The 26,112-nt window shown below is 32.7% G+C and overlaps 3 protein-coding genes across 5 annotated transcripts; 1 reads left to right on the forward strand and 2 right to left on the reverse strand.

Moving 5' to 3' along the window:
• Nucleotides 1-4,828: 4,828 nt before the first annotated feature.
• LOC105762412 (cyclin-U2-1) lies at nt 4,829-6,548 on the reverse strand. The gene is made up of 2 exons (XM_012580220.2): nt 6,011-6,548; nt 4,829-5,364 (listed from the first exon to the last, which is right to left on the reverse strand). Exons 1-2 carry the CDS (start codon nt 6,442-6,444, stop codon nt 5,097-5,099), a joined length of 702 nt encoding a protein of 233 aa, XP_012435674.1. The 5' UTR covers nt 6,445-6,548; the 3' UTR covers nt 4,829-5,096.
• Nucleotides 6,549-18,546: 11,998 nt separating this feature from the next.
• On the reverse strand, nt 18,547-21,900 carry LOC105763732 (transcription factor UNE10). 3 transcript variants are annotated; one of them, XM_012582063.2, is made up of 6 exons: nt 21,658-21,900; nt 20,900-21,560; nt 20,644-20,739; nt 20,369-20,434; nt 19,303-19,377; nt 18,547-19,167 (listed from the first exon to the last, which is right to left on the reverse strand). In XM_012582063.2, the coding sequence occupies exons 1-6, from the start codon at nt 21,762-21,764 to the stop codon at nt 18,757-18,759; spliced, it is 1,416 nt and encodes a 471-aa protein (XP_012437517.1). In that variant the 5' UTR covers nt 21,765-21,900; the 3' UTR covers nt 18,547-18,756. The 3 variants fall into 3 exon arrangements, with proteins under 3 accessions (XP_012437517.1, XP_012437518.1, XP_012437519.1); XM_012582064.2 differs by lacking the exon at nt 19,303-19,377 and having other exon boundaries at nt 21,658-21,893; XM_012582065.2 differs by lacking the exons at nt 19,303-19,377; nt 20,369-20,434 and having other exon boundaries at nt 21,658-21,897.
• Nucleotides 21,901-23,735: 1,835 nt separating this feature from the next.
• LOC105763731 (F-box protein At5g51370) lies at nt 23,736-25,911 on the forward strand. The gene is made up of 2 exons (XM_012582059.2): nt 23,736-25,011; nt 25,448-25,911. Exons 1-2 carry the CDS (start codon nt 23,759-23,761, stop codon nt 25,719-25,721), a joined length of 1,527 nt encoding a protein of 508 aa, XP_012437513.1. The 5' UTR covers nt 23,736-23,758; the 3' UTR covers nt 25,722-25,911.
• Nucleotides 25,912-26,112: the final 201 nt, after the last annotated feature.

Raw genomic sequence — 26,112 nt, forward strand, 5'->3', positions numbered from 1 at the left:
CTAGAGATGTTACAAAGAAGGGTTTGAAAATATTGTTATTTCGATAAAGCTTTTTAAGGTTGCTTGTTAAATCAACCAAGTTTTATATCCCATATTTGTTTATAACTATTACTAAAAGCGTTATCTAATTAATTCATTTGCCAAAACTTAATTTACAGCGGAAGTCTTACAAATCATTATATTTTGAAAATCCAGTTCGTATTTTAGAAATTCCATTTTAGTAAAAATCATGCTTTAGTCTACAGTCGCAAATAAAAAGTCAAAACAAAAAATCCAAAATAAACCAAACAGTTTGAAGAGTCCATTAATTACAGAACCCTATAGAAATAATCCTTAATTAAATAAAAACCATTATTTAAAGTCAGTTCACAAACTTATGGTCATCGTGAGACTCCGCCACACCGATCTGCTTCAGTCTATGGATTACCTGAACAGAACAAATAAACAGATGTGAGCTTACGTAAACTCAGTGTGTAACCCAACAGAAGTAGGCATGCAATATACACAGAAATCCCATATACAATCAGATACCAATTCGGACTAAGTCCATTATAGATACAGATAACAGAATCGGTTAAGCAGAACAGATATATAGAATCCTACCTCCATTCTCTACACTCCATCTCTGACCATCCCATCACACCATGTGGGGTTAAAAACACTCACACATCCCTACATATCATATAGTGTCAATAAAACACATTACAGATAATATGCAGTCAAGCTGCCAGAATATAGGCGAGGTGTCACCATACAGATCACTTCCTCCATATATACGATTCCCACCCCAATCATAAATACAGAATACAGATACAGATTTAACAGATTTAACATGTTTGTATACATATAACATACATACTTAAACAGTATAATCAGACATGCATTTAGCGTCCTACTCAGATTAGTCTATCAAAATATCACAGCGCACAAAATAGGGTTTGGTTAGCCCTTACCGACCTTATAGTAGGCCCACAGTCGATCGGAGCGCCCCGTGCGACCCTAGAGACATTTTCAGAATTATGGACTCACATGCCCATGTGGTTTGCCCGTGTGGGTCCACACACCCAGATTGGCCTTCCCCGTGTAGCCCACACGGCTTGACCCAAAACCCACATGTCCGTGTGGCATGCCCTTGTGTCCCACACAACCACACCCACACCATCACACAGTCGTGTCCTGCGTATGACCATGCCTTCATCAAACACACGGTCGTGTCTCGCACATGGCCAACCACACGGCCAGGCATATGCCCGTGTGGCATCGACAAACAGCACTTTCAGCTTTCGTCGAAACTCAATTTTTCGCGTTAGGAGTACACACCTGGTTCATTTTCGCAGCGAAACCACTTCCGACACCACCAACACCTAAAACAGAATACCCAACACCTTTAAGCAACCAATTTACGAGTCTAACACGATTTACCCAATTACGCAAAAACTAACTTACCGCTTACAAAGACGACCACAACCTCGAATCAAGCCGTTGAAGTGAAATTTTTTGCCTCACAACCTTCTCCTAATCACAGAATTCATCACTTAATCACCACAATCTAACATTGCTAAACCCAAAGTTAAAGAACTGTAAAATTTTACTTACCAGCCGAATAAAGAACCAGGAATGCAGTAGCGATGGTTGAACGAGAAATTTCAACAGAGATCAGAGGAAAGCAATGAAAATCGAAGGTGGAAGACAAAGAAAAAGAGAGGGAAAAAAAGCCAAAGACGAAGAAAAATTTAAAAAGAGAAAAAATAAAAAAAATAAAAATAAAATACAAATTAGATAAATCCCAACTCCCCACTAACAACTCAATCTCAACTACCTCAGAATTCCAACTCCACCAAAACTCTATCACACAACTGAGCAAAAATTAACATTCACGCTCACACAAGGGTTCGAACACAGGACCTCCAGTATGCCAACTTTTTACCACTCAAACCAACAAGCTCATTCTAATATTGATTAACAAACAATTTAATATAAGCCCACTCAATAAGGGTAAGGTTTGGATCTAAAATAACAAAGTTTTTCCAAAAGGGAGACTTAAACCCAAGACCTCACACACACACCCAAAACACTTAACCACTGAAGCAAATACGCATTTATGTTAGATTTCACAAAAATAGACTTAAATCATTCAGGGCGTTACAAAAGGCACTTGATTTCCTTCCATTTTGCTTGATTCACCACGTCGAACTGTGTACCATCTGTGAGATACATTTCTCCGGTTGGTGTTGAGATCATCCTTGAATGTCAAGGTTGGCTGGAATTAGAGGTGTACATGCCCAGGTTGGCTCAATAAAAATTTTAGGCTCATTTGTTAGGTTTGGGTCTTGTCGGGTTTGAAAAATGGGTTTAAGGTTTTGTTCATACCTGACCCAAATAAAAAAGTTAAAATTTGGGCCCGGTTCAGCTGTATTAATTTTTTATATTATTTATTATATAATTTTTTTTAAAAATATAATACATCAAAAATATTAAAATAAATGTTTCCCAACAAATTGAAACTAAATATATAGTTATATAGTATTCAAACAATAAAAACATAATAGTGAAATGGTAACAAAATAGTGAAAAAATAACAAGAAAATAGCAAAAAAAAGTAAAAAAAAAAAAGCAAGGAAAAGCAGCATTTTTTTTTTTTGCATATTTAGGTCGGGCCTAAGCCAAAAAAACTTTACCCAAGGCTCGATCTGTTTTCTAAACAGGCATTTTCTTTCCCAAGCTCATTTTTTGAGCCTATATTTTTACCCAAATCCTTCCACTTTTTAGGTGAACCCAGCCCGACCCATGGACAGGTCTAGCTGGAATGCATGGGCATAACTCTAGACAACTTGTAGCTATTTGTTGTAAGATGGCCAACCATGCAACAACTCGCACAAATGGCGGACTGTTCAAATGAGAATTACTTGGCGAACAATCATTTGATGAATTGCCTCGTGGACTGTCAAGACCATCATGTGATCATGCGAACTATCATGTGGATAGTCATGTTGCGGACAATTCATACGCAACAAGTTTGGTGGGCTGTTCAAGTGAAAACAAATTTGCGAACACATGAAGCTGCAATTTGTATGGTGAGATTAAAGAAATTCGGAGTATATTCGTGGCATGTGCATGTGGATTGTATCCGTAGTTAGAATGGAGTTGTTTTGGTGCACACTATCAGTGACGAGTGCGTGTTTGTTTTAAGTAAAACCGATTTCAGTTGGTAGATTTTTTGATGTGTTTAGATAATGATCGACATATTTGATTAATTTATTTGCGTAAAAAGAATGTATTTCAAGCTTCAAGATTGTATTAGTAGAATTCATTGAGTTGTCTTATAAAGAAACTCATATATATTGTAAAGCTCGAAGAATATGAAATATAGAACACCCTCGTTATAGTGCTAATTCTCTGTTTTGCTTTCTTTCTTTTTTCTTAACACCAACACTATTTCATTTCTATATTCAGGTAACACACTTGTTGGGCTTGGTTGTTCTCCTAATGCATCTCCAAGTAAACCCAAGTTCAGAAAATCCGTGTTATCATCCTCAGACTCCCAAGGATCCACCTCCTGCACTTCATCATTATCAGATTGGTTAGCATCATGTTCCCAAAAACCTAGATCTACTTGTTCTGGAATTTCCTCACTCGGTTCCTGATCAGCCACCCAATCATCCATTCGGTTATTCAAATCTCTTTCGATCTCTATGTTGTCAACTCCACAACTAGGGAACGTGTGCCCTTTTCTCCCACAACTCCTGCAGATTTTGAAAACTCATTCGAATCTGAACTGAACCCAAAACATTCTGCCTTCCCCAACCCTTATGAAACAACCTGCAAGAAGTGGTCTCCATGGGTCAATACTCTTAAAGAAATGAAGGATGATCAAGATCTTAGTCGAAAAAATTATAAGCATAGATTAAATTTTAAATTTACCAAGGTATAGCAAATTTTAATATTTTAATTTGTACATAACATGTAACATGTGGTGATATGGTGTTGGACATGCAACCTATTGCGATTTGCATAAAAAAATCTTTTGATGATTGATTATACTTTAATCATCAATCTTTATTCCTTTGATTGATTAATTATGTCGAAAAAAACATCGTGAATGTGAAAATTAACTTTCTCATTAACCCGACAAAAGCACAAAGCTCAACAATATGAATGTAATGGCTCAAACTTTTCCTCTCTTTTTTATCCGTATATTGGTTTAATTATGGTTTTAGTCAATTTGAATGAGTTAATTGTTAAATTATTCAATTTAGTACGTAAATTCAGTAAAACCATAATAAATTTACATATCACTTAAATGCTTAAGATAATCTAAACCAATCTATCATCATTTTAATAGAAAAATTAATGGTATTATCAATTTGGATCTACTAATAACATTACATAAGTAAATGGACCAAATTACACTAAATTAAAGTAGAAAGATCAAATTCTAAATTTCAATATAGTAGATGAGCTAAAATCGTAATTAGACCTATGCATATTTAAGGGTATGTCTAAGGTCTTAAGTTCGAGTCCCACTTTATGTAAATGTATGGATTCCAAATTCACGATGGTGGGTTAACGTTAATTAGTTTGAATGAGTGAAGGGTTAAGTTAATCAATTTAGTAAATGTAATAATTGCGGGCAACACTAATGGGTAAGTAGACAAATGGTAAAATTATAAATAATGATAATGGAGAAATTGCATTAAGAACTCTGAAAATGTAAAATTTAATTTTTACTCCTTTAAAATAGTTTCTCCTAATAATTGAATCTATTGGAACTACTAGTATTGCATTTGTTGAAACCACACTGACACTTCCAATGCGACGGCACATGTGATTTTGATTATCGATATTAAAATATTATCTGGTTAAAATGATTTCAACTCTCTAGCTTCATCAATCCCGGAACAATCATATTCAACTCAAATCCAATCCGCATTTTAAATTGGACCTACAATCATGAAATTGGACTTGCTTATAGAAAACCCTCTTCACGCATTCCCCTGTTACAACGACTCTCCACTACAAACCATAACATATTTATACATCTATGTACATAAAAAATAAATAGAAACAACTAATTGCAAAGGGTTTAAAGTTGTAGATTATAACAAAATGCGAGTAATTTGATTGTATATCCTTTGGGCTTCACTTTGTCTTGATTTGATTTCCTCAGCACATCTTATGGTCCTTTCAATGTGGTATCCTCCTCCAATGCTCACTTCCCTCTCCAAGTGACTACAATAACTCTCAAACACACTCACATTTACATGCAACTTGAAACCCATCAAAAACAATAATTCAACCTCCAATTTGTTCAATTCTTTTGTTGTCAATCCACCCACTCGTGCAAAGTATGAATTCCTATAATTCCTGCTCAACAAAAATGTTCAACTAAGGCCATTAAAGTTGGTTTAATTCAAATTTTCATCTTACTACTTTACAAAAATTAAGCAATTAACCTCTCTACTTTAATTTATCAGAATTTAGTCTTTGTATTTTTAGTCTAATTGTTGTTATATATGGTTTGTTGATCCGTTGATTTTTGCTAATTACTTTTAGATAAATTGTCGAATTGCTGACTTTTCAGGTCAATGATTTAACAACAAGATTTAGCTGTGTTAATTAATTAGACTAATATTTCAATTTTCATTTGTTAAGTAGAGGGACTTGTCTCTATACTTTTTATACATTTGCACTTTAGTCCACTACCCCTTCTACTTTACAGATATAAAAATGCAATTGTTAAATTCTGATTTGTTACATTTTTTTTGTTACATAGCTATTAATTAAGTATTATTTTTATTTCAATGTATCACATTAGTGAACTTAATAAAAGAATTTGAACGGTTTTAGAGGGTTAACAATTAGAAATGAATTTTGAAATTTGTAAAAAAAAGTAGAGGCTAAATTCCTAGAAATGAAAGCGTAGGTACTAAATTTAAAATATAAAAAACTACATGGACTTGATCCATATTTTAACCACATCAGTAAAGAGAGTGAGGGAAGCAATACTCACATGTCTTCAACATACTTAGAAGCCACCATCATGGTCGTAATGAGAAGCCTATGCACATTCCGAGCAGTAATCCGAAACCCAGGATTTGCCTCACAAAACCGTTCGATATATACATATGCCACAACATAAACCGACGGTCCGGCCTTGGTATACCGGAAAATTCTCTCTAGGTAGCATTGAACCGTCATGTCCGGTGCTTCACGGCAATCGAAAACTTTGCTCCTAAAATCTCTTTGTCTCAACGTCCGTCGTCCACAGTTCTTGGCATCAATCCTTTCGTTTCTAACCATTGTTCTCTCAATAAGAGAAGCAAGAACAGTGATCACCAATGGGTTATTCCCATCGTTCTTATAGGAATAAGAATAGAGATCGGATCGAAGCTTTCTTGGGGAGATTGCAATGGAAGATGAGGATGATGATGATGAAGTAGCCATTTTGGGTTTTACAGAAGAGAGGATTGAAAAGAAATGTGAGGTTTTAATGAGGATTTTATAGAGTGAATTTAGCTGTGAAAGGGTATTGGTTTTCTTGAGGGCGGACCATTTGGAAGGTTGGTGGTGGAAGCCGGCCAAAGATAATAACGAGAATTACTTTGTTTTGGATAAATTACACAAACATTATATTTCACATACTAATTAAATTATTCGAAATTTTTTATTTAAGTTATTAGGTTATTAAAATTAATGTTGTATGTAGGAGAGAGTAATTTTAGGTTAAAATCGACTAAATCGATCTAATCAGTTTAATCTATTTTAGTTTGGTGTGTTTTTCTATTATGGGTTCGATTATTTCGATCAATTATCGATTTTTGAATTTTCAAATTGACCCAATCAAAAAAAAACCAACTTAATTTAATATTTTTTAAATTGTTTAAGTCTAATAACCTAGCCCAATAATTAAAGTCGGTTAACTGATCGACCTAAAGTCAATTTGGTTATGTCGATTTTTTAAATTTAATTTAGTCGGGTTGTTTTTGTAGATTATGGTTGATTAAGTCGGTTTAATAAAAAAATCAACGTAACCAACTAAAAAAATCGAATGCTCTCCCCCCATCTGTATGGCTTTCTCTATTTACACCGCCTGTACCAATCAAAAGCTCTCATTCCTCTTCTCTTCTACCGTTCAATTTTTTTTTCTTGAAATACCTTTAAACATGACAAATTTGTGAATTAAAATCCAAATAATTTTTTTCTCCAATCTTCAACATTGATTGTCAAATCGACTTGGATCTAAAGTATTTTCTTCTACTCATCGATGAATACTAATCCACTTTACTGATAATTGAATCGACGCTAGAGTTCACTAGCTGGACTTTTTAAAAAGAACTTAACCCAGTGAGTTAAATAAAAACTTTAAAATAGTTCAATAACAATTTTGTAACTTTTTGAAGTTAAGTGACCAAAATATAAACTTATTAATAGTTTAGTGACCCTCGATACAATTTATCTCTCTTTTTTTTTAAGATTTGAATGCTACCACTTTGTAAAACCACAGTACAGACAAACCAGCTAAGCTTTCAACATCTTTAAAAAATCACCCAGTTTCTGTATATTTATCCATTTAATCCCTCATTGGTGAAATGAAAATAGAGCTCGCCGACAGTTTGGGTTCAAGAGCATGAGTGAAAAGAGCCGACTAGTTTTTTTCCTTTTCCCTGGTCCTAAGGCTTTGGAAGTTTGGACCCACAAGATTAGATTGGCATCATTAGCTATGTCAATCCGATGGGTGAAACTAGTTTTGGTTCGGTTGGTATTAATATTTTTGTCAGGATAATAGAATATAGATTTGATTATGCTGAAGCTTATTATCCTCGTATTTAAGAATTGAAGGAAGTCTATGAATAATTCTTGGCATTATATCAAAAAAATAAAAATTAAAAACCGTGAATAATTTTTTTGATGTGCTTAAACTGGCATCTAGATTTGGTGTGCTGTGAAATCTAAACAAAACAAGAGTCCAAGTGTAGTGCTTTCCCGTTACACGTGCTGTATCTACTTATTGACTCCTCCAAGTCATCAAATCTTGGTTTTCTACATGTAGTTGTACCACGAGCTAATTTCTTCTTCAGTTAAATATATTATCACATATTTAATAATATATTATTTATTATTTTTACGTATTACTCACTAAAAAATAGGATAACAATTTAACAGTTTTATTTGTGTTAAGATTGAAATTTTAAATTTTAAATTTCAAAAGTATGAAAAACAACCGTATACATAATACAAAACTAATAACATAATTTATCTAAACAGTTTGGGTCAAGATTAAAATTAAACTATTGGGACTAGTAAATGAATTTGACCTTAAATAGCTTTTAAGTATTAAAAGAGCTTAAAATTTTCTAAATAAAGTATCGAATTCAAGTCTTATATAACAAAAGAAAAACACTAAAAAGCTTTACACTTCAAATCTATTCGAAATCCAATATATACTTCTTTCTTCTTGCTGAGCTGATATCGAATCTTGGTTTCATATATATTTGCATGTTACTCGAATGACACAATGAAACAAATCGAATTGCATTGGGAAATCCTCACATATATATATATATACCAAAGATTTTCATATATTAGTACCAACTGGTGTTTCATATAAAAGAAAGTATATTGTATAATTATGCAAGTGGCCAAACCCTAAAATTATGATTATGATTAATCTCTATTGATTAGATTCTAAGCATCAAGTGGGATCATAAAAAAAAATTAAATAAAGTAATGGAACAAAATGATTATCCAGTCTTGCAAATAGGGTCAAGTTGAGTTTTCATTATGAACCAAATAAAAATTTGCAAACACTAAATATTTGAAGGGGATCTTGTGTTAAAGATCATGGTCCACTTGAGAAAAATCTTACCGAAATTTGAGGTTGTGGCTAATTATATTAGTTTATATTTTTTATGTTATTTTTTTAATACTAAAAAATACTGCAATTCAATCGATTGAGTCTTAGCTCGATTGGTATGGATATTGTTGCCAATGCAAGAGGGCGTGGGTTTGAGTGCGCTAAAGCGTATTATCCTCATATTTATGGGTTGAGGAGGGGCTATAGGTACTTCTAGGCATTGTGTCAAAAGAGTAGAAATTATCGAACCTATAATAAGATTGCAATTCATATATATATATATATATATATATATATATATATATATATATATATATTAGAATGTGATAGGAATGACAATTGTCAAGAATGGTGGTTTTTATTAAATTAAAATTAAAAAAATTACAATTTTGTCATTAAATTATTCGATAGTTTTCATTTTAAGTCATTAGATTATTAAATCGATGTTATGTCTTTTTCTGTTTCCATTGACTGCATCAATCAAAAGCTCACTTTCTCTTTCTCTTCTACAATTCAGTTTTTTTTCATAAAATAACTTTTGACATCACGAATCTGCGAACAATTCAAACAATTTTTTCCTCCGATCTCCAACACTGATCATCAGATCAACTTGGATCTAAGTCGATTGGAGCTCGCTAGCGAAACTTTCAAAAAAAAAAAACTTAACAACCCAAACTCAATAACTTAATAAATAAAAACTTTTGAATAGTTCAATGAATTAAATTGAAACTTTCGAATAATTCAGTGACCAAATTATACATTTTTTAATTAAGTGAACAAAACAAAAACTTACTTATAATTTAGTGACTAAGGGTATAATTTACCTTTTTTTTTAAATTTCACCCTTATAAAATTTAAGTTGGATCAAAACAAGTTCAAGTTATTTAGCCGAATTTGATATAAGAAATCCTATCATTTTCATATAAAATTATGCAAACTATTAACTAGATTTGCTTGAGATTCAATTACAGTTTATAAATACAAACACAATATAACCATAGTACAATCACAAATCCATATTCAATCAACAATAAAAATAAAATAAAATTAGGGATAGTAAAATTCGAACCGTCCAATGAATTTCAAACTATTCTACTTCAAATAGAGTGGATTTGCAAAAAAAAAGTGGATGCATGTGGATTTTTTCTTTTGGATAATTGGTTTGAAGCAGTTATGATAATCACTTACCTCGCTCCATCCTACTCCACTATATGAAATCATCATTTTATCCTTATTTTATGTTTAAAAAGGTAAATTAAATTGAAATGGATTGAGGTGGGGTAGGCAAGAATGGATACATCCAATGTCCATGAAATTGATAATGGTTTCAAGATATTATATTGATAGTGGACCGAAGTGGGTGGTAAAGCAGAGCGTGCCAGCTAAATTTAGCAACATCCACTCTCACCCTATTCTATTACCTCTCTAAATCAAACCAGTATATATTAAAAATCAAAATAATCTATACTAAAACAATTAGATTGATGAAAGTAAAACACACATAAAAACAGTAGAATCACAATTACCACATTCTTTGTTACCTCTATGAAATAAAATGTGAAATTTCTTCATTTGCAGTTTGAACCGACACTTATACTTAACCACCCCATTATTGAACCAAACAGTTGAGATAGGCCCAACTCCCATCAAAATTCAGGCTCCAAAATCACAGCCGGGCCACACAATTTGCAAATCAATCCCCATTCTTTCATGTGATCCACAACTTTTGCTGGTATCATATCTTGATTTTTCTTTTGAACGAGATATCATATCTTGAATCAAAATTATGGCACCTATTACACTAACTATGCAATCAAAGTACAAAAACATAGATATCTTAAATCAGTAAAATCAAACTATTATAGTACAGTTAGGCATAAACATATTCGAACATACAGTACAAATAAATAAAGAATTAAAAAATTCAGATGAAATCAACTAACTAGACTAAAACTCACAAATGACATCAGCATGTGGTGAGACTTTAAAACCCATACAATCTTTTAAATAGTTGATTTTGGCGCAAAATAAAAAATGGGAAAAAGTTGCTTGTTAGATATTATTACTATAGCTTATACAATATAAATTAATTAAATATAATAGTAATTGTTATTATCGAAATAATAACACTTGTTATAGTATATGAATGCTTTACTTTTCAATATCATATATAATATGAACATTTTAATTTCAATCACAATAATGTCAAATACTTGATGTCGAAAACCACTTTTAAGTTTTTTTTTTTTAAAACGATGGGAATCGACTTTGAAAATGAAAATTGGAGTCACCACCGATCATTTATTGAGGTGTGATCGGCTCACCTTAAAGATGATTTTGGTCTGCGAAATTTGAGAAAACAGGTTCGGGAGTCGGTTACGCACGAGGAAGGGTTAGCACCCTCGTGACGCCCAAAATTGGTACCGAATTGATTGTTTAATGTCTTAATGTCAAAATTTTGAAAAGATTTTAAAATATGATCCTTTTAACTTGAATAAATTGAATAATAAAACACTCTTATTTCAAAGAAATAAAATGTTACACCCAGTGAGTTAGGGCGCAACATTTTTAATCTTCAAAATTAAGTTTATCTTTTAACCTTAAAAACCCACGCATTTGAGAAGGATATTTGATTATTCGGGTCAAATGAGAAAATCAAAACCCAATAAGTTAGGGCTCAATTTCACAAAATTCCTAAATATCGAATATTGTCTTTATTTTCATTTATCAGAAAAATCCTCGTCTCGAGAAAACAACATGCCATATCCAATGCGTTAGGACACAACGTGTCGAATTCCCGAGAATGAGCTTTTTACTTATGTTTTAATTTAAAAGGATACTCGGTTTCTTAGATTCAATGAGGAAGATTGGAATCCAGTGAGTTAGGACTCAATCTTTACGATGATCCCAAATTCCGAGTGTCGCGTTATTTTTGAAAACTTTGTATGAAATAACTTTGACACTTGTAATCTTTTGAATGAATAACGAAATAACATTGTACATCAGGAAAAGCTAATTTACAAACTAAAATCAATACTAATGAGTTACAAAGAATCAATTCATGCGAATAAGTTATACAATAAGCATAAAAGCAATCATACCGCACATTAAGCCAATATTAATATTCATATTAGAAAGGTAAATGAATTAAAAGGTAAATAGGGAATCATCTAACAAAAACAAAAACAATGAGAAAAATAAAATATTTGAAATCGTCAAGAATAGGTTATACGTATATGAATAAAGAATTAAAATGAATAATATATTTGCAAACTTGAAATATTCAAAATAAAAAAGAATGATATACACATTTTAAAATAAGTAATAGATGGAGTGGAAAACTTAATATAAATAAATTACACATAATAATATATAAGAGAGTTGAAATAAATAAAATATATGATAAAATAGGGTTTGAAAGGAATAAGTTATTTATATATAAAAATATATGAAAGGATATGTAATAATATGAAATCGATAATATATTATGTATATATATATATATATAAATAATTTAACACAAATTATATATATGTATAGAAAAATATTAAGTAAGAATATTATTGTATAAATCTTAAAGCAAAGAACTATATAAGTGTAGTTAAAATGTATTATAAAATAAAAATGTAAATAGTGTATAAATTATATTGAAATTGCAACAAGAATGCATAAGATTGTACATTATAAATTTAAAATAATGTTAATGATATGTTTAGAACAATAATATGCTATAATATTAAAATAATATTGTAATAAATTTAAAATATACTAAATTTAAACATAAAATAATGCTAGATGTAAAATTAAATATGAGTATATATATTTAAAACAGAATAATAAATTTTAAACAAAATTAAAATCAAGTGTATTAAATTAAACAAGTATGGATTAAATTAAAATAAAGATGGAATTGAAAGGAATAAATGAAAATAAAATAAGGCAAAGGGGGCCAAATGTAGCACACGGATGGCTTGGGGGACTAAATGGGAAATAATCTCGTCCCTCCAAAACGCGGCGTACAACCTGGGCCAAAATGAAACAAAAGCAAAATCAAACGTGAAATTCATAAATAAAGAAAAAAACTGATATGAAAACGCCACGAAGGAAGGAGGACCAAATGCGCAAATAGACCAAACGCCCAAAGTGCGCGGATCCTTCCCTAGATTGGGTCACCGCACGGGTCACTGGCCATTAAACGGCGCCGTTTGCTGTCCGCCTATAAACTAAAAAAAACCTAATCAGTTTCAGTTCAAAATCAAAACCTAAAAAAACTATCCTGCCTACGCGCCGTTCTGCGTTCTGAGAGCATCCGAATGGTCTCCGATCCCAGCCCCTACTCCGATGACGACGAAGAGAAACAGGATCGGCCTCAAGGTAGCTCTCCCTCCCAGATCTCTTTCTTTTATTCTCCTTTTTTACTTAAATGAAATGAGAACAGAAACAACAAAGAAAAATGAAGAAAAACCAAACCAGAGAACAAATCACCTTTTTCTTTTCAATCTTTTTTTTGTTTCTGTTGATATTCTCCGTGTCGTCTTACAAACGCTAAAAAATGGCTTTTATATCCGAAAATAAAATAAAAATTATAAAAGGAAAAAATGGATTTTGGCTCTTTTTCTTTTTTCCCTTTTTGCTGTCGATTTCTGCTCGTTTTTGCTTGTTGCTTGTATGCAGGTACGGGCGTACGGGGCAGTGGAGGTTCACGTGGATTTGGCGCAGAGGCGCTACACGCGCGCGGGCGCAACACGCGCAAGGAGGAAGCCTGGCTTTGTTGCGGCGGCTGAGGCTGTTTCAGAAACTGCTAGGGTTTCTGCTTATGCTCTGGGCTTAGAATCGGGTTTAGGTTTGGGCTAGGGTCTAGGCAAATTGGGTTTGGTGAAATTGTTTGTAATTTGGACTGTCATTTTATTTGTTTTTTATTTGTGCACGGGCCGGGCAAATATTGGGCCTTACACCTGAAATTAACAAAATCACATTTTTCAAAAACATTTTTAAACCCTAAAACAACAATGTTGATCAATTGGCAATTTGTACTTGAGTTTAGCATTTTTTTCTAATATAATGCTTTTTTTTTTTGTATTTTGCAAAAGCTATACATTTTGGTATCTTAAAGTAACAGTGTTAACTTTCTAATATTTAATTCGAGTTTTAAGGTTACTTTGATGAAAGTTAATCTCTAATTAAACAAAACCTTGAACTATATTTAACAAATTAAGCAAATTCGCAATTGACACTAAATTCATTTTATTAACAAAACCATCAAAATCTAAACCTGATAATATCAGCAATTAATCAAATAAACCTCGAAGTTCAAATTAAACACCAAAAAATTAATTTCATTACTTTTAAATATCAAAATATGCAACTTCTGTTAAATACAAATATCACATTAGTATATTGGAATTTTGGGGGTTTTGCACAACAAAAATATAGCATCACATTAACCTTAGTCCAAATGGGGGCATCACATGTTCACAATAAATGGGGTATGAATGCCAAGTTGAATATTTATCTAGCCCAAAGAGATAAACATGTAGCATAATCCCATAAAAAAATTAATGCCCGACAACAAAATTAACAATTTTCTATTAAATTTGAATAGTATGTGTTAAAAAGTTTTAAATTGATAACATCATTATTGATCTTTTGTTAATTTAAGCACGGGTCATTCTAATATTCAAATGTTTAATGTTAAAAAATTTAATTGATAACAAATGTTTGAATTTAACATAAATTTTTTTAAATCAGATAATTCCAAAAAGGTGTATGTATTGTAATTACCAAAGAGCTGAGGTCAGTGCTTGTGTAACACCAAAAAATTGACATTTATCAATAGGCTTCGTTGAATGTGATCTTCCGATGACGAGATTCCTTTTGGATGATTTAAGGAACAAAAGCCAATATGCTAAAATCCAAATTCAATAAAGCCATTTTGATGATGACCAACTCTACCAAAAAATAAAGTCATTTATGCTAAAACAAAAATGGTCCAATGGCATCTGCTGAGAATTATAACAAAGCTTTCAATTGGCTCCCGGTATTGGATCCAACTCTTTAACTTTACAAGCCCAAGTTTGCAATTTGACCTATTGGGGAATGTGATTGGCAGGACTTGAACTTTGACATTTGGGTGCCGACTAAGAACTTTAACCACTTGCTCCATCGGGTGGTCTTGAATTGTTGCATCAAACAAATGCAACCCCACCCCCATTAACTTGGCTGAAATGCTTTGGTTTTTTGCCTTGCCAATTTTCCATCAATTAGCCTAAGGAAGATCCATGAAGTTGGGACCAAGTTGGAATTAGAAACCAAATACGGGCATAAGATTAAGAAAGTAACAACTTATATTCTCCAAATAGGAGAAAATTATTAGTGGATACTTGATGTTCTTTGGCTTTCAAAGTTCAAGGTGCTAAAATTTCATTGAATAGCATTTGATTCCCATGCCATCTATTTCCCCTTTTTCTTTTTTCCCTTCACTTTGTTCTACTTTTCAATGGATTTATATGGCAAAGACCTAAGGGAATCGGAGTCACTCAGAAAAGGATATATAATCTTTCTATTTTAAGGCCTACCGACCCTTCAATTTCAATAATAAAGTCCATATGGTTTCTCAATTTTAGTCTGGCCCAAGTCTAAACAACATTTATCAAACTAAAAGGGTTTAATTGCATCAACATTCTAAATTAGTCTCCAAACTTCAAAACGTTCCAATTGAACTTTTAAAGTATCAATATTATATCAATCAGGTTCTTTCCTTAATCGTCAACTTGGGTCTTAAACATTAGCTCAAGCCTAACATGGAGCATATTTAAAATATATTTGATCAAATTTTTAACATGTTTGTACCTATAGAGGATTCTTTTGTTAAAGTGAGGAGAGTTCACAAAGATACGGTGGAGAGAAAGATTTGAGCAGAATCAAAAAACAAGTGTGGTTGTGGTGATGGAAGCAATAGGTAACTAAGAAAAGTAAAAGCTACTATAGTTGTTGTGATTGTTTAGAGAAAATTATAGAGAATTTGGAGTATGCTTAAGTTTGCCAAAATATCAAAAAAATCCCAAACGAAATGTTCAAGCCTCTATTTTTAAGCCCTAGAAGGAAGTTATTAACGGATGGTTATAGAAAAAAGTGGGACATGCTAAAGTACTAGATAATGGGATTGAAAGAAATCAGTGAATGTATTTCTAAGAAAGAGGGCAATTACAAATACCAGGCGAAAGTTACACTCACGTATCATTTTTGGTAAGCAAAGTGTTACTTGTATGATCAAATACAAGTGTACTCTCTATTTACCCAAGAGGAAAAGCACTTGTATTTCATGAAAAGGTTAAGAAGTATACTTCTTAACAATGTCCGCATTTTGAACCTTCAAGATATCTCAACAATGGAGCAACCTAAGAACCTTGCCAACTTTCCCATGTTAGTTCTACAACCTTTGTTTAGTTGTATGTCTTCCTCCACTTTTAATTAAGTAATATGAAGTACCAAACTACCAGGGAGCTTTTCATATTATGGAGTGGGGGCGTTGTTAAAAAGGAGACACCTTGCAAGGAATTATACTTCCTAGGCCTATTGCCAACAGTGGTGGAGCCACCAAGAGACCCAGGGGGGTCATGACCTCCCTAAGATCTAAGATCTTTCAATTTTCCTCTTTATATACATACTATACCCCTCCCAAATATAGAAGTAGGCTCCTCCAATATTTTTATAGTATTAAAAAATATTAAAAATTTATTCTTGATAAAAACAAAGGAAAAATCTTTTTGAAAAAAACCAAATTTGAGGAAAAAAAATTGGAGTATGAAAAGAGCAATCCCCATTCTTGGCACTCACACTACTTTCCTCATCTCTTCTCCTTGTAAAAATTGGAATAGAAAAAAAAATTTACATAACACGTCTAATTTTAGCTCGGCCTTCCCAAGATTAATATCCTGACTCCACCATTGACTGCCAATAGAAGTGTTAGTAACAAAAAACAAGCATTTACAATCCTAGAACATAGACAATTGTTCATGCAGTAAGCATATGCGTATTAAAATTTTTTGGGTATCATTCATGTTCATTTTATGATTTATGTTTGAAGTTCGAGATTATCCCTCTCAACAATGCCGTCTTCAAAATTTGCATCTCTCCTTAAGAGAGTAATATACAACCACTGCACTCATTACTTATTGATAAAATAATATTATCAACGCATTTTAGATATGGTCCACGTCAAATTCAAGCTAACTTGCAAAAAAATTATTGTTGAAACATTTATCGTTCCTTTCATTATCATTTCATAAATCAGAGTTGATAGGCAACAAAAACAAAACCATAATTATTTAAGGTGGTTTAGATTGTGTGCATAAAAGCATGTGGCCATCTCATCGTCCAAGCGTTTCGTTCTCCAATCATACACTCTTTTATATATATCTCTTCATTAAATACAATGTGGCTGCACCTGCCCTTTCACATTCAATTAAGGCTGCACCTGCCCTTTCACATTCAATTAAGGATGCTGCTGCAAATAGCTTAAACGTGAAAGCCCCTTTGAGGTCTCTTTCCACATTTGGCTGCAACGAAACAACCAATTGCTTTCATCTGCTTTGATAAAATTTCCCTATAAGGCTCATAAATATATTGTTTATTTCAAACAAGTCCACTTTGAATTTTCATGTAATCATTGTCAAACTATAAATATGTAGGTAAAAGTATCATGGAGGCCCTTGTACTAAGAGTCAAATTGCATTTTGCCCCTTCTACTAAAAAAAATGAGCAAATTAGCCCCTATACATTAAATCAAAGAGCAATTTGGTGCTTCTGTTAAAAAATTCATTCATCTCTACTATTAAAAATTGGTCTATGTACATCAGAATGAGCCACAGGAGGGACACCCCGTGTAACTTTATGGTTAAGTCACATCAATTTTTAATAGTAGAAATGGATGAAATTTTTAATAAAAAAAATAGTTTGCTCTTTGATCTAACATACAGTGACTAATTTGCCCAATTTTTTAATAAAGGAAGGAAAAATGCAATCTAACTCTTAGTATAGAGGCTCTATGGTACTTTTATCAAATATGTATGTATATTGAGTAGGAAAACATGTATCAATCAATAGGACAATCTAATTAGGAATTTCATATCTTTACGTTATTGAAATTGAGGAATTAGTTTTTATTTTAACTTGTCAAAATTTGGATAGTGTATTTTATAAAAATCAAAAGTTGGTCCAATTGAATAACACTCTCAAACCTTGTCATTAATAGTTGACTTAAAACTTGTAACTTTATATGCATTCAAGGATTTAGTAAAATAAACAGCTTGACAATTTATATGCTACAAAGTTACAAAAATTTGATTGAATTTTAGCATAATTAGCATTGTTGTTATTATAGTAATTTGGAACACATGGACTCAAACGTATTTAAACGTGTTTTTCTCCTATTTAAGGATTAAAAAGAATTATGAGTTGTAAAAATAATTTTCCCATTTTATAAACTACAAAATCAAAATTTGAAGTGTCAAACATTAATTTGTGTGGCATTACTAAGCATCGAAAATTTAGATGTTGATTGGATATGCATTAAATTACAATATTAAAAGTAAGATATTGATTGGTTGAATTTTTAAATTAATTTATTGAAACCTTGAAAATTCATATTTTTCATATTTTACACTAAATACAAGTTTTGAGGAAAGGGAAAATGTTGAGAAACCCCCTTGGTAGCTCATGGGAGAACCATTTAATAATATTACAAATTCAAAGACAATAATTTGCAAACAAAACAAAGCTTTGTAATAAAATAAAATAAAAAACATATAACCAACCACTTGAAACTAAAGAATTATAATCCGAGTTCATGTTGTTGTTTTTTTCTTTTTCTTTTTGTGTATAAATAAAGGCACATTGAAAGCTTAACTCTTTGAACTAGAAGCTGGCGGTTGTTGCATTTGTTGATACATAGCGGCCATTCTACTATAAGCATCCATAGTCATCGGTTGTGATTGACAAGCAAGGAATGTAGATAAAGGGTCTGTCATTGAAGCAGCTTGTTGTAACCGATCATTGTTGTTAGAACCATCCCAAGGTGTATTCATTGTCATGAAAGGATTAGACAAAACAGGTGAGATACCAATGATGTTTGGTCGGCCCATGAAGTTCATGTCCATAACACTCATCCCCATTCCCATCGGTGCCATCATCGACATTTGAAGTTGTTGTTGCAACATCATCGATGGTAAGTTCATCCTATTCATCATTTGGACTTGTGCTTGTAATTGTTTTAAGTATTCAATCACTTCATCTAACATTGAAGCTTTGTCTGTCTGTAAAATGGTAATAAACATTAAGATTATATCAATGCATTGCATGCATGACCAAGTCTTGTGTCATTAGTTAGCTGTTTTTCAAAGGCAAATGACAGATTTTCAGACATGTCGAGGACCAAATAAGGGGCCTACCATGAAAGGGTATTTATGTGGTAGCAGGTGATTGTCGCCACACCTATCAACGTAACCCTCTGTCAAGTTGTTCCCCTTTGGCAAATGTGGCTTAGGATCATTTGCAACAGTCCCGAAATTCCAACAAGCAATTTGTAGGTAATATATATATTTGGGGGGGGGGGGGGGGGTTGGACCACATACATTTAATATGTTGTTCTATGTCTAAAAATAGATCTCCTAATCATGTGAAGTAAATGTTGGATATTTTTTATTCATGGGATTTATATATATATTTAAATTACCCATATTAAATAACTTGTTCTATAAAATATTTATATACATACCATCTAAGAGAAGGATAAGCTTGTCGATTGAGTCTTAACTCAGTTGGTATTGACATTATTGTCAGTGCAAGAGAACGTGGATTCGAATGCGCTGAAGCGCATTATCCTCTTATTTAAAGATTGGGGAAGGATTAGGGATAGTTCTAAGCATTGTATCAAAAATCAAAGACTAAAAATCGTGATTAAATAAAAATATGATACCGGAATAACTTACAAATAACATATTAAATAATGAAAGAATTATTATCAATAATCCATGAAAGGAACCCAAAAAGAATCTAAAAATTATGAAGATTTTTTCCATTTTCCTAAAATACTTGTTTGTAGACCACAAAAAATGTAAATATAATATAATATAATAATAGAAAATGAAAAAAAGACCCCACAAAATTATTGGGTGACAGTGAAGTGTAAGCAGACATCCAAAATAACACTAATAAAAGTATATTATTTGATTGGTCAGCCTTTTTCTTGTTCTTCCTTTTATTTTCTCTAATTTTTATATTTAAAAGAAAATTAAAAATACAAAAAAAAAGAGGAGATTATAGGATAAAGTCTGTATTTTGTAAGTAGAGAATATATGTACAGTAGTCAAGCTTCTTTTGAGCATAGGCAGTGTTTGCGGGGTTTTAATTGAACTGCATGGATTTCTATTTATCAATACAACTTGTCTATTTCCTAAAATGTTTAATATTGTTTATTAAAAACTTAAATCTATTGAAAATAATAAAAAAACATACCTTGCTTGAATTAGGTACCAATTTCTGTAATGTTTTCATCCTTTGATTTATCTTATCTCTTCTTTTCTGAGAAAATCCCAAAAAAAAAAAGGATAAATTAAAAAAATAATATTTATTGAGCATATTTAGAAAAGTGAAGTTACTTTTTTATATATGCTTTTTCTTACTGGGCACTCACACTTCGGCAACTAGCCTAAACATCGAATCCAATCATTGACTCTGATTTTTATTTATTAAATTTAATCTATTTCAGGATTGGAAAAGAATAGACTTACACGTTCAGATTGGTTATGGATAGCTGCAGCTCTGCTCCTTTTTGTTGAAATGGAAGATTTCATAGTTTCTTTTTTGTCTTCCTCACCTGTCTCCTCCTTTAACACACCAAATTTGAAATGAAAAAAGAAAAATCAAATTACATGCACATGCAATAATAAATCATCATGTTTATTGATTATGGAGTTCTATGAGACAACAGACATGTCCCCATAATGTGTTTTTGTAAGACAAGAAAATAATTGAATAGGACTTTGCCTGAGGTTTACTGTGAGAGGCTGAATCATGATCATTATCTGTTGCAGTCTTCGTGTTTTCAATGGAACCATGTGAAATAGAAGTGAATCCAACACCAAAATCTTTGTCGTACGTATCGACGGTCACGTTCCGGTGACTGTCTCTTCCAAACGTGGCACTGGCACTTGCGCTTTGTTCCCATTCCGGTGGTGCTACTTGTACACCCACCGCCTTTTCGCGTTTCCTTGTGACATCGTCTTGTGTATTAACCGTCCCACTACAGGATCCTACCCTAGTGGAACATCCCATCATACAAGTTCCACCACCACCAAGACCCGGCATAGATTCCAACACGTGTGCGGTGGTGGTCTTGTCTTCTGAACAAGGAACTAAAGCATCCATAGCCATGGTGGCTGATGAAGACGACGCCGCCGCCGAAACACGGTGGTGGTCCAACCATACCAATTCATCCCCACCAGCACCGACAGAATCCTTACTACCATATGGAAAACAAGTAGCCTGGTTCACTATAGACTCTAAAGTGCCACCGCCACCGCCACTGGCTCTTGGTTTATCCCAAGTGGTGGCGTTTAGTTGTTTAGCCACCACACGCGGTGGACCTAAGCTGTGCATGGCTAGTTGCCCATTTTCCCATGTTAATTCAGCTACTTCATAATCTAACCTGCAAAAACAAAATCATGCACCAACGTCAATCAAAACCAGTAAATTAACTTAGACGTTACGTAAATAAAAACGAAGGGTTTTTCTCTTTTGTGTACATGGGAACATCAGGGGCAGTGGAATTTGAGTTGAAGCGGAACGAGTGATGGCGAGTGGTGAGTGGATTGTTGTCGTCCAGTTCCCAACTCGGAACACACTGACTCATTTTCTAACAAAAATCCGTTTTGCTTGAAAGATTTCCAAGTCTTAATGGGATTTGAGAATGGATTCATATAATATAGTGGGTACTGAGAAATAAATGGTGTACCCCACCCCCCTAGTCTTTATGATTGTGGAGATAAGAATCAAAATGAATTGATGAGAGAGAAAGAGAAGGGATTCTGGTCCAAATAGTTAAAATGTTTGAAAATAATAAGTATAATTATTATGAATGATACCATTATCACGTATAAAACCATCCTTAATATCCTTTTTCAATTTTTCCCCTCCCTTGTAGGAAAAGAGATCAAAAGAAGTACTTTATACGTAAAAGGACAACATGTTAGAAAGCACTGAAAAACACAGTTTTTAAGTGGTTTAAAAGGGTACAAATTGATGATGCTAGTAACAAGTCTATTGAGACACAACCGCAGGAAAAGAGTCCAAAATTAAATAAACGAACATGAAAACACATTAGTCATACCAAAACAATAGCTACACGGATTTGTCGACCCCCATCACCTTAGGTTGAATTGTAATCTTTTGTTTTGCAATTAAGCTATCTTTTATTTCCGTTTTAAGGTCTATGAAAATGAATCGTTTTGAGGTTTGGAATTACTTTTTCTAGCAATATCTTCTCTAAAACTCGAATATAAATTTACTTTCTAGAAATGCATTGCAACTAACGTTACGATTCAACACATATAAAAGTACTCTATTTGTATCAAGAGAAAGGAATTCTGAAGGGAAGTTGTATGGGCTGGTAAAGTTGAAAAAAGTCCACAATGGGCTTTGTCTTAGGCCCATAAACTTCATTAAAATGAAATTGGAATAATCAATATAGTAGCCCACATTCACTCAAGTTAAATGCTTTTAGTTGTCTTGCACTATTGGACCTACGAAATCCATATAATTTCTCAAATATTAAAAGTAAATAAATAAGTGTTGCATATTGTTGTCGACATGACCGCATCATCTATCTATTTATGGGATAAAAATGAGTTATAGATAATTTTAGACATTATTTAAAAAGAAATAAACAAATAAACACACGAGTTGTTTGTTTATATTAGAAACAATGATTACTAAATTTTGATTTAACACAAAACCAAAGAAACCAATGATTCGATGCTTCTTTTTCCAAAAATAAAATAACATTAAAATTATGATTTAGTTTTAATATTTAAAATGGGAACATTTGAGGCTTTTCAAATGCGTTTTTGATGTACCAAACCTTCATTGATCCAGTACTAAATTAAACATTAAAATCAATTTTAAATACCAAATTGAGATAATAAAAGAATTTAAATACTAAATTAGATAATAAAATCTAATTCATGCTATGGTTAGGTTGAGTTGATTTTTTTGTTATTTTCAATGTTTTCTTTCCTTGCAAAAGCTCATAGACTTTCTTTTGTTTCTTTAAATGATTGCTTATTTTAAACCTAATCTCTAATAATAAAATGAGACAAAAAGAAAAAGTTGAAACAAAATCGTATCCAACAATATAAAGTGAAAGCTGTTAATTGTAAGAAACATATGTCAAGCTTCTCTAAATCACACCGACAATATTTTTAAAAAAATCAAAATAAATCATTAAAGAAACATAATTTATTTTTTTAATTCGGATTATCAAAATTTTAATTAATTTAATTTTTCAAATTTTAACCCCGATCTTTATATTTTTTTGTCAATTTGACCGTTGTTATTTTTAAAGATGTTGACAAAATATTAATAATGTCGACATATCTCATATGTGTATCAATAAATAATTTAAAATTATAAATATATTAAAAATATAAAATACTTACTATATTTAAAATTTTAATGTTTTATTTGTATTAAAAACAATTTGTGAGGAGTAAAAATTAAAATTTACTTCACAATAAGACAATGTTAAGACAAAGCAGATTAAACTAATTAACTGCTAATAAGACAAATTACTTGTTTTATATTTTTTGGGTTTTATAAAGACAAAACAAGAACCAGAACTTTACAAAAATGTCACAATCACCGAAATCCCCAAATACAAACCCTAACCCTAATTCAGACCAGGATTATTTAAACTTGGAACCACCGCCATCGCTAAAATCCCAGTGGAAGCCTAAAGCTTTAAGCTTACCAGACATTTGGGTCAAAGAACAAGCTTTAAAGCATGTTATTTGCAATATGCAGCAACAGTTCAGCCGTACGCCGTCAATTTCGCCGCCGTCGGAGCCTGATTTAACGTCTTTTCAGTCATTTCCTTTAGACCCAATTGAACCGGACTACAGTTCTCTCCTCTCCGACGTCGTACTACTCGGAATATTCTCGAAGCTTCCTGTTTCACAGCATGTTTCAAATTCCTTGGTCTGCAAGCGTTGGTTGTACCTTACCGGCCGGTTAGTTCAATCCCTTAAGGTTAAAGATTGGTCCTTTATTTCATCGGGTCGGGTTTTTAATCGGTTCCCTAATTTGACCGATTTAGACCTCGTTGGTTCTTGTATTCAGATGCCAAAAGACTCCGGCGTGTTACTGACCCATAAAACGGTGTCGGTTTATGTGGATACTAGTTTTACCTTTGCCGGATTTCTCGGAAAAACGGCACTTATGCCGTTGCATGTGGTTGATACAGGGCTTGCAATGGTAGCCGAAAAGTACCCGAATTTACGCCGATTAGTAGTGATTGGAGCAAGTGAAGAAGGGTTAAGGCAAATTGCGGCACGGTGTTATACTTTGCAAGAACTTGAGCTACATTGTTGTGGTGATTTAGCTTTGAAAGGTATTTCCGGGATTAAAATCTTACAAGTGATGAAATTGATCGGTTCGGTTAATGGGTTTTACGATTCGACCGTATCGGATATCGGGTTAACGTTATTAGCTCAAGGCTGTAAAAGATTAGTAAAGCTTGAGCTTTGTGGATGTGAAGGGAGCTATGATGGGGTTAAAGCAATTGGACAATGCTGTCAAATGCTTGAAGAATTAAGCTTTTATGATCATAGGATGGATGGTGGATGGTTAGCTGGGCTTTCATACTGCTCGAATTTGAAGACTTTGAAGCTCAAGTCTTGTAAAAATACTGATACGAGTCCGGGAGCAGACGAGCATTTGGGGACTTGTTTGACACTCGAAGAGTTGCATTTGCAACAGTGTCACATCCGGGATAAGCAAAGTGTTAAAGCATTGTTTTTGGTATGCGAGAATGTTCGAGCTATTGATTTTCGGAATTGTTGGGGTTTGGATGATGATGTGTTTAGCCTTGCAAGTATTTGTAGGTACGAAGCTTTTAATTTTTTCCATAAGCGTTATATATATATTCTACTAGGTGCCAAAGTCCTAATACTGCATTGATGTAGCGTTAATTCAGCATGTATATTGTTAAGAAATTGGTGATCTTATTCAAGAATGGCGTAAGTGTTAACCGAGTTATGAGGTAAAAATTAACCAGTCTTATTATTGCAGTTACATGGTAGAAAATTTAGGCAGTGACGGTTGATTTGATCTTAAATTTTCTGGCAAGTTGAGTAGTTGAAGAAGGGGATATATGTTCATGGTGTGCCTTTAAAACATATGTTCCGATACAAGTACGTGTCAGACGGAGAATGTCATTGGCCCTACAGAGTCTATTATTATACCTATGTCTGATTATGCGTTGAACACAAGTAGCTTTGCTTCAAGTTCTAACTTGCGATTTTCATCGTCTTTTGATAGGAGAGTGAAGCTTCTTTCTGTGGAAGGATGCTCGTTGGTGACGATAAAAGGTTTAGAATCGGTACTACTTTCTTGGAAAGAGCTTCAACAATTAAGAGTAATGTCACGTAATAACATTAAGGATACGGAAGTGACACCGGAACTTGCAACCTTGTTTTCAATGCTTAAAGAGTTGATATGGAGACAGGATTCCCGATCTCTGCTGTTGTCAAATCTGGTAGGGACCGGAATGGGAAAGAAAGGTGGGAGATTCTTCCAGAGGTCTAAGGATTGATGACTCACCTTTACTTTGTCCGACTAGTAATGGAGAAAACATTCGACTTTGTTGTTATTGTATTTTAGTGGGGTTGTAGCGTTAGATTATTGTCGTTGATGTAAACACAAGGGGTAATCCTTATATACACTTTTTACAGCTCTCTTCATATCCGGTTGAATTTTATAAATGATTATCGCATCCGACTTCAGATCGTATATCTAACAGAGATTTGAACGTCAAATAAACACCTAATATTGTGATGCTAAGAACACAGATGACTTGTGAAATCTGATTCTTCTTGTTTCTTAATAATTAAACGGTTTCAATTAAATATTTATAACTATTAGACTTGTTATATATCTGTGTTGTCTCTTATTTATGAACAAATTATATGTTCACGGATACCATC

The sequence above is a fragment of the Gossypium raimondii genome, chromosome 12 (genome assembly GCF_025698545.1).
Source record: "Gossypium raimondii isolate GPD5lz chromosome 12, ASM2569854v1, whole genome shotgun sequence".
Lineage (NCBI taxonomy): Eukaryota > Viridiplantae > Streptophyta > Magnoliopsida > Malvales > Malvaceae > Gossypium > Gossypium raimondii.

Excerpts from the sequence above, each read along its gene's own strand:
- LOC105762412 (XM_012580220.2), bottom strand. The coding sequence starts at position 6,444 with ATGGCTACTTCATCATCATCATCCTCATCTTCCATTGCAATCTCCCCA. Across the intron at positions 5,365-6,010 it reads TCTAAGTATGTTGAAGACAT|GAATTATAGGAATTCATACT; the intron begins GTGAGTATTGCT and ends TTTGTTGAGCAG.
- LOC105763732 (XM_012582063.2), bottom strand. The coding sequence starts at position 21,764 with ATGAGTCAGTGTGTTCCGAGTTGGGAACTGGACGACAACAATCCACTC. Across the intron at positions 20,740-20,899 it reads CCTCTCACAGTAAACCTCAG|GAGGAGACAGGTGAGGAAGA; the intron begins GCAAAGTCCTAT and ends GGTGTGTTAAAG. Across the intron at positions 19,378-20,368 it reads TGGTACCTAATTCAAGCAAG|GGGAACAACTTGACAGAGGG; the intron begins GTATGTTTTTTT and ends CATTTGCCAAAG.
- LOC105763731 (XM_012582059.2), top strand. The coding sequence starts at position 23,759 with ATGTCACAATCACCGAAATCCCCAAATACAAACCCTAACCCTAATTCA. Across the intron at positions 25,012-25,447 it reads AGCCTTGCAAGTATTTGTAG|GAGAGTGAAGCTTCTTTCTG; the intron begins GTACGAAGCTTT and ends GTCTTTTGATAG.